The 8873-nt window shown below is 34.8% G+C and overlaps 2 protein-coding genes across 2 annotated transcripts; one reads left to right on the forward strand and one right to left on the reverse strand.

The window, feature by feature from the left end:
• Positions 1-892: 892 nt before the first annotated feature.
• On the forward strand, positions 893-1822 carry LOC311606858 (olfactory receptor 5W2-like; the record flags this gene model as incomplete). The annotated part of the gene is made up of 1 exon (XM_084798263.1): positions 893-1822. One exon carries the CDS (start codon positions 893-895, stop codon positions 1820-1822), a length of 930 nt encoding a protein of 309 aa, XP_084654389.1.
• Positions 1823-7523: 5701 nt separating this feature from the next.
• On the reverse strand, positions 7524-8570 carry LOC311607370 (olfactory receptor 5W2-like; the record flags this gene model as incomplete). Its single annotated transcript, XM_084799022.1, has 1 exon — positions 7524-8570. Exon 1 carries the CDS (start codon positions 8451-8453, stop codon positions 7524-7526), a length of 930 nt encoding a protein of 309 aa, XP_084655148.1. The 5' UTR covers positions 8454-8570.
• Positions 8571-8873: the final 303 nt, after the last annotated feature.

Genomic DNA, 8873 nt, shown 5'->3' on the forward strand with positions numbered 1-8873 from the left:
TTTAAAGATTGCTATCATTTGAGAGTGAATGCAAGGAAGGAAGTGTGTTGAGGGAAGTTAACTGTGGTTGTGCTGGAGGGAGTAAAGGAAGAGGAAAAGGTGTATCTTTAATTCAATAAAAGCATTTCAAAATAAAATAAAACAAAAATATAATTTTAGTAGTAAATGTAATAAATGTAGTAATGTAATAAATGTTATCAAGCATATTTAGTTATTATAGTTATAGTAATCAGTCAATGACTATGTCTAAACCAATAAAATGCTTTTAATATAATGTGTTCTTTTAAGAGTAATATAACTTTGTGTATTTATTATCTTAAAGTATATAAATAATATCTTCTGAAAGAATAGCTTACGTATAACATCAGTGTTAATTTAGTAGTGTCCAAAGATCAAAAGAGAACTAAAATATCCAAATCAATCTCTTGCAACTAATGTAGACATTATGTGCATTACAGAATAAGAATAAAATCATGGACCACAAATGGTGGGTAGGCTCAGTGTTTCAACTGTATATCACAGATACTAGTAATTTTTTTGTAATTACAAATAGGTTAAAAGAGTTTACAGATGTGTGCTGTGGTGCATGCCTTAACTTGAGCTATCAGGTGGCCAGAGACAGGCAGATATCTATGAGTTCAAGGCCAGTGTAGTCTACAAAGCAAGTCCAGGACAGTCAAGGCTCCACAGAGAAACTCTGTCTTAAAACAAACAAACAAACAAACAACAAAGAGATAAAGAAAGAAAAAAGAAATGGCTGAAAGAGATAACAGGCTTCAGAAATTTTTATAGTATATGATACACAAAAAATAAATTATGTTCTACCTCAAACATTGCTATCCAGAGGTAAAAATGAATTTGCATTATTTTCAAATACAGACTGGAAGAAAGAATGGATATAGGAAATTGTTCCTTGAATGAATTCACGTTTGTGGGAGTCACCAATAAACCTGAGATGAAAGGGTTGCTGTTCACCATATTTCTACTCGTCTATCTCATGAATCTTCTGGGAAACCTTGGTATGATCATTTTGATCAAAATGGATCCCCAGCTCCATACACCCATGTACTTTTTCCTGAGCCACCTCTCTTTCTGTGACCTCTGCTATTCCACTGCAATTGGGCCCAAGATGTTGAGAGATATATTTGGCAACAACAAGTCAATTCCATTCTGGGGCTGTGCTCTGCAGTTCTTCATTTCCTGCACCTTTGCAGATTCTGAGTGTGTCCTGTTGGCAGTCATGGCCTTTGACAGATACCAGGCCATCAGTAACCCCCTGCTCTACACAGCAACCATGTCCAGCAGAGTGTGCTCTATCCTCATGGCTGGGGTTTATCTGGTAGGAACATCAGATGCTTTGATACATACAAGCTTGGCATTCCGCTTATGTTTCTGTGGGTCTAAGGAGATCAACCACTTCTTCTGTGATTTACCTCCACTTTACCTGCTCTCTTGCTCAGATACGCAAGTAAATGAGCTGGCATTATTTACTATTTACGGTTTCCTGGAACTGAGCACCATCTCTGGGGTCCTTGTTTCTTACTGTTACATCATCTCCTCAATCTTAAAAATCCACTCTACTGAGGGGAAGTTCAAAGCCTTCTCCACCTGCACCTCTCACTTGACCGCAGTTGCCATTTTTCAGGGAACTCTACTCTTTACATATTTTCGACCAAGTTCTTCTTATTCCCTTGATCAAGACAAAATGACATCTCTGTTTTACACCCTTGTGATTCCAATGCTGAACCCACTGATTTATAGCCTGAGGAACAAGGATGTGAAGGAGGCCTTGGTTAAAATTAAAAGCAAAAGATTGTTTTAAATAATTATTCAGAGTTCCCGCCACATTTCTTCATTCCTATGAAAGTTTTAGCTATTAACTATGTTTTCCATGCTGGCCTTGAAATTATGAATCCCTGCCTCTGGGTTCTGAGATTATTAGAATAACCTAGCTAGTCTAGTGTTTTACTGAATTCAATGTGATAGGGACTTATACAATTACTTATTTTTTTTACTCTTCTCATTTTGACAGGGTTTTTCATTTTTGGCCTCTTATTGAAACATTATTTTCATAAGCCAAACTTATGGGCAAATACCAGTAAGCCTAGGGTGATAGAGCAAGTTGCAGGAGTATTCTCTCTGAGACTGAGGGTAGGCTGCATAATTAACTCTGGATTAAAAAACATGAACATTAGGTTACATTAAGCACTTTTCTGTAGTGTGTTTTTTCTTTCGTACTGCATCATCTTTTGTCTATAATCATAAATGCTGTCATCTAATGTAATTCATGAGCATAAAATACTAAAGCAAATAGCTACTTTTTATTATTTTTAATTTATTTTATATGTATGAATGTTTTATCATCATGTACACCTGCATGCCAGATGAGGACATCAGATGCCAATATTGATGGTTGTAAGCCACCATGTAGTTGCTGGGAATTGAACTCAGACCCTCTGGAATATCAGAACCATCTCTCTATCCCCCACAAATAGCTCTTAATCAGCCTTGCAACTTTTATAGAATGAAGTTTGTGCAGACTAACTCTAAAGTTATAAATGCAATTTTCAGGAGACCAGAAACCCTGACTGAGGTACCCTGTCCCATAGCTAAGGATATGCTTGCCTTCAGGGAACCATGGAGTTGGCTTTGGCCTACCTATTTTGAGAGGCTTATGTCATAGGTTTTCCAGGTATGAGTTCATGGCTTCTAAGGCACAATGTGTCTTTCAGTTCTGATGAACCAATGCACTGCTTCAGGCAGTGATACACTCAGGCCACTTTTTGTTTCTCTGTATGTTCCCTTCTAAGTCAGGGAAGCATGGACGCTTGACAGGGCAACTGGTCTTAGACACTGATTGTGTACTCCCTGTGTAGCCTCACAACATCATTGCATTCTGGCAACTTCAACTGTACTGATCCTAACAACTGCTTTTACATTCTGTTTCTGGTAAAAGTGTAAAAGTCTTATTGCTTTCAATAAAATTCCAAAGCTTTAGTGTTGTTATGGATCCTCCCACTGATCTTATTCTTTGCCATCACATCAGGTGACCTTGTCCTGAAAAACGAGTGCAGGCACTTAGACTCATTGAAGAAAGGAGCAATTCTACTCAGAGCATCTGGAAGTTGTAAAATTCTTATTGGCTACTAGTCTATTTCCCCTTTAGATTTACAGATGTTTAAAGTAGCTTAAGAGCAAAGAAAAGAGCCTTTGTAAAGTCTATGGTTACATGGAGCATAGTTGATGTTATTTTCCTAAGTATATTCTCTTTCCTTCCCTATCTATTTAATGGTCATGTATAATTGCTCCCTTTGGTAAGTTATACACAATTATCTTTCTTGCAAATCCATTGTTACTCTAACTTTATTTGTTTAACTTTTTTTTTCAACATGAGATTATGGTTATTCTTTGCTTAAGGACTGCTTTTTCACATTCATATTATCAACAACTGCATTGTATATTTGACATGAAATGTGGAAAAATAAAAACATCAATTACATACTAAACTAATGATTGTATCTTCCCAACTATATAAACAAAGAAATTATTCACACCTGCAACCTCTAGCAACACAACTTCAAGTGCAGATTCATTAACCATTGAGTTGTTTAAAGATTATTTTGAAATCCAACTTTGTGAGGTTAAAACCGTGAAAGTGAATAAATTGTTTCTTTAGTGATGTTATTCAACAGCATTATATTTTACTAATTTTATTTGGATGGCAATGAGGGATAAATATGTTGAATTGGATGAAAACATTGCTCAAATACTACCTAGCTTAGCAATAATAATATCAGACTGAAAAGATTGAAAATTTATTTGGCATATTCAAGGGCTTTATTAGCAAGATCAACTTGGCTTGTACATGTCAGAAAATTCAAGAATTATCTTTCCCACCAACTTATTTTTAGATGGTTTTCCATTTTCTCTTAGTCTGTGTGCACTCTCTTCAGTGTGTGACCTAAATATGTTATGGCGAGTATGTAGACTTTCCAGATTGATACAATTAACTCAGTCATATTTACCTACAATCATTAAAAGACATTTGAAAGGAAGGTGTGATTTACAAAGGCTGTGAGGGAAAGAAGTTATGAACATTTAACTAGGCTCACTTCACACAACAAACCTCATTAGTTGTGATCCACAGTTCTGTACAACATGCAGACTGGATAGTAATCTGCTCAGGCTTCATTTTAAGTCATAAAGTTCTTGAAATAAATCCATGGAACAAATTTTCAACTTCACCTTCATCAGTCATCATAGAACAATACTGAATTAGCTCATTGTATTGTTAGACATTGATGGCTTTCAATTTTTCTTTTGTTTGGGTCACATTTTGTACATAATAAAATAAGATTGCTATCTGTGTCAGAACATTGTTTAAGGTAATAAATTAAAATATGCTTTGAGAAAGAAAAAAGTTGATTATTGACATATATATTTCTTTCAATATATTAGCAACTATGTTCCACCACATTTTACATAATCTTTAACATAAATGAAACATGTTTACAGCCATGTTGCTTTTCTTGTCTTTTTGAGTCGTTCATACAAAATGCCACATATTAGTAAATCTCACAACTCTGGAAAAAAGCAAATAAAGGTTATGTGCGGTGAGTGCTTATGGCACTCATTCTTTTTTAATTTTCTTTCTTTATTTATTTATTTAATTGGTATATACCTTTATGTTATTACATGTAAGTAGAAAAATTACATACAGCAAGAAGAACCACAAAACAATTAGGAATCATATGAATGTTACATTCAAGGTATTTTGGTTAATTGCATTTGGCATCCTTGTAGAAAACATCTTTCCTATCTTGATGTGTCTAACATTCTGAATGAAAATCAATATCTGTCCTCTCTCATCACTGCCAACTCAAAATCTAAACCTAAAAGCATCTTAATTCCTAAGCATCTTAGGTTAATTATAAGACTAAACTACCAGGTCTTAAACCCCATGAGAGACGAGAAAGGATGAAAGTTAATTACTTGAATGAACCAGATGTGTAGGTTAGCAGCTTCAAGAAGCAAAAGAAAAAAGGAAAAAAATGACCAAGACAGCTTACTACCTAAAGAGTCACCCAAAGCTCTCTATAATGTTGGAGCCTCATTTTCAGCCTTCTACTCCAAATAGCTGATAGACATATTTGTGAGACAGGAACTATTGAGGATTTCATATCCTGTCTTGGCAGAATTTGGTCATCAACTCCACCTGTATCCAAGCTTGTCCATTTTAAGACAGAATTCTGTCTGCAGTAGAAACAAGGACGTTTTGCCTAGTGGTGTGTTTGCCACATTTGAGAACATCTCCACGAGGATAATCTTTGATGCTCATCATCTTCTTGGAACACGCTGAGTATTGCCAGAAGTTAGCCTGTCCTGTTGTCAAAGAATCTTTAAGATATTAAAAGCTTCTTAAATGCCATATTTCTGGGGTCTCTAAGGCTTTGAAGATTTTATCTAACTATTTTACCACATCTATCTATAGTATCATATCTATATCTAGGATGTATGTTCTTGTGATTAAAAATAGGCTGGTAGTTGGCATAGCCATAATTTAATCAACTACCAAATGGCTTCTATTACTTAATTATCCTAATCAGCTGCAATAGCATTATCCAGGTATTGGAAGTAAGCCTTATAGTATAACTGAGTTGTATGGGTTCAGTGCCTAATATTAGAGTAGAAATATATATAACATGTGTAGATTATAGTCTTAAATTCGAAGTCTATATCAATGTGTCAAAGGTAATCTTATTTTGTATCAATATACAAAGTTCTATACCAATGAGTAAAAGATAATCTTTTTGTTAGTAACAAGTAAGACCTAAAGTTGACAAGTATGATTGGAACTCATTCTTGATCAAAGAGTCTTGAACTTCACTTCACTTTAGTGGCAGAAGGAGAGAGGGACCTATTGGATCCTTTATTATAATTTCTATAATTAAATCTCTAAGGGCTCTTTATAGACTTACCATTTCCCAAAGACTTTACATCATCTTAACAATATTTTATTAACTTGTTTTTTATTTATCTTTAGCAAATAAAGAAGCAAGCAAACAAACAAACAAACAAAAAACAACCAACCAAACAAAATACTCAAAGTAAACAACAAAAATATCACACTTATTATTTTTGTAGCATTTAAACATTTGAGTAAAAAGCATCATAGCTCTGGCCATAGTTCACAATTCCAAAAGAAATTGATTTAACTGAGACATTATAGTTGCCAATAGGTTATATCCAAGTAAAAAGTCTTTCTCAATAGTTTCTCCTGAGATTTCATTGTGTGCCACATGACAAAGTAAAGCAGAAGAGCATCAGGTCTTCAATTCTGAAAAAATTTTATGCAGGATCATTTGATACTGGAACAGTAATACTGAATATGCTAAGGAAAATTCAGTATATCTAATTGTGATTGACAAGGAAAAGAATCTTTACTTGGTTTTCAAATTTATGTACTTACCTTATCATTCCAAGAATGTTTTGCAGAGTTAAACCATGAGAAATAAAAATAAAAAATATAGGAAAAAGGTATATAAAAGATATACTCATATAAGATACTTATCTGTCAGAAGCTTAATTATTTAGAATATTTTAGGTTTGTGTCCATAAGCACTTTCTGTGCTTTGTTCAAATGAAAAAGTGTCCAACTGTGCACATAAAATATGCCACATTCTGGTAGGATTGTCTTAATAATAGTTAATAGCATTTCTAAATTTTATATTATATGGAGTTTTGTTATGTTTCCTGTTTCATGTTGTTTCCCACATATAATTCTGATGTTTTCATAATTAGGATGATTAAGTGTTTAAATAAATACATTTGTATACTCTGCAATTACATGCAACAGTTTAACTCAAGATAAGATATACTGTAACAAAATAAAAAGAAAGATTTGTAATATTTTAATTCACCAAGATTTGTTACTTTTGCAAGGTGTTGTTTAGTTAATAACTACCTTTTAATGAGACCTCTTTATCTAAACGTGAAAAGACAAGTAAAAATAGTAAAAACTAAATGAGATAATAATAATAACACAGTAAAGAGTCTAAAGCAGGTATGTTATTTTTTTACTTGTGATTATTCATTTAGTAACTGTTGAGCAGAATATTATAGACATCAATTGAGTGGTACATTTGCATATTGCAAAAATATACAAGAACAAATAAAACTCATTTTCACTATCAAGCATTCACTTTTCATACATAAACTTTATTTATTGGACCCCTTTTAGAAACTAGAGGACACACTGAAGAATTGTGGACATGAATAGTTTTCTAAGCCCCTTTGGGCATCATTTAACCATGAGGAAAAGTGCTAAAGGACCCTCTCTGCAAAATTCAAATGATGACTTCTTCATTTTTGGTTTAGAATGAAAATTAAGAACAATGATTGTTTTTATTACGTCCAATTCTCAGTAGGAAAGTGCTTTAAAATTATACTCTAGGGAAACTTATAGTGATGCATTTAAACATATCTCAGAATATTCTACTCATTTTGAGATGTGAAGCAGAATTTCAAGCAGGCCACAGGCTAATACTGACTGCCTTCTTCAGGGCCCCCTTCACGTCTTTATTTCTTAAACTGTAGATGAGTGGGTTTAACATAGGAATCACAACTGTGTAGAACACAGAGGCCATTTTGTCTGTGTCCATGGAGTAACTGGAGCTGGGTCGGAAGTACATGAAGAGCAGAGTTCCATGAAAAATGGCCACAGCCATAAGGTGGGAGGCACATGTGGAAAATGCTTTGCGTCTGCCCTCAGCAGAGTTCATTCTGCAGATGGTAGCTATGATGTAGCAATAGGAGAGAAGCACAGTGACAATGCTGCACCCCACCACACAGCCAATGAATGTGAACATCACTATCTCATTGATGAACGTATCTGAGCAGGAAAGGGCCAGCAAGGGTGGGATGTCACAGAAAAAGTGGTTGATGACATTTGAATTGCAGAATGTTAGTCTGAATGTCAAGCAGGTGTGGATGGCTGAATCCACCAAGCCTACAGCATAAGCAATACCCACCAGCTGGGTACAGACCTCCTTGGACATTGCAATAGTATAGAGCAGTGGATTGCAGATGGCAACATAACGATCATAAGCCATGACAGCCAGCATGAGACATTCAATATCTGCAAAGGCCCCGAAAAAATACATTTGTATAGCACATAAGTTATAAGCAATCCTCTTCTGGTCAGATAAGAGGTCAGCCAGCATCTTGGGAGAGACAGTGGAGGAATAGCAGATGTCACAGAAGGACAGATTGCTCAGAAAATAGTACATAGGTGTGTGCAGTCTGGAGTCCAGCTGGATCAGCAGGATCATCCCTAGATTAGCAATTACAGTTATGCCATAAACAAGTAAGAAAAACACAAAAAGGCCCTGTTGCACATCCTGTCTGCCAGAAAGTCCTAAGAAGACAAAGTCAGTGAAGTTTTCAAGTGTCATGGTTGCTCTGGAAAGACAAAGTCAATAAACACAGTGAAGTTCTCAAGTGTCTTTTTTCTGATCTGGATACGTTGGCATGTCTATACAGAAAGGGAAGTTGAGAGTTCTAATTTCCTTGAGTTCATAGTCAGACTCTTATCCTTTCTTTTTAACAGAATTAAAATTGCCAAAACCAACAGTGCTTGAAGTAAGTTGACTCTTAGATTTGTATCTGATCTGACATCGAATTCTTAGATTATGAGGGTTTTTCAAGTATCTACATAACTCAGTTTAGAATATGTACCACTTTATTTACATGATTTCTAAGCAAACAACACGGCCCTATGAGAAGGTGGGTACCTTATTTTTTATAGGTTAGCATGCATATATTCTCAAACACATGCCATGTTTTTGCTGTCAGCTTGTGAAGAAAATTTACAA

This window comes from Acomys minous (genome assembly GCF_964271855.1).
Source record: "Acomys minous genome assembly, chromosome: 10".
Lineage (NCBI taxonomy): Eukaryota > Metazoa > Chordata > Mammalia > Rodentia > Muridae > Acomys > Acomys minous.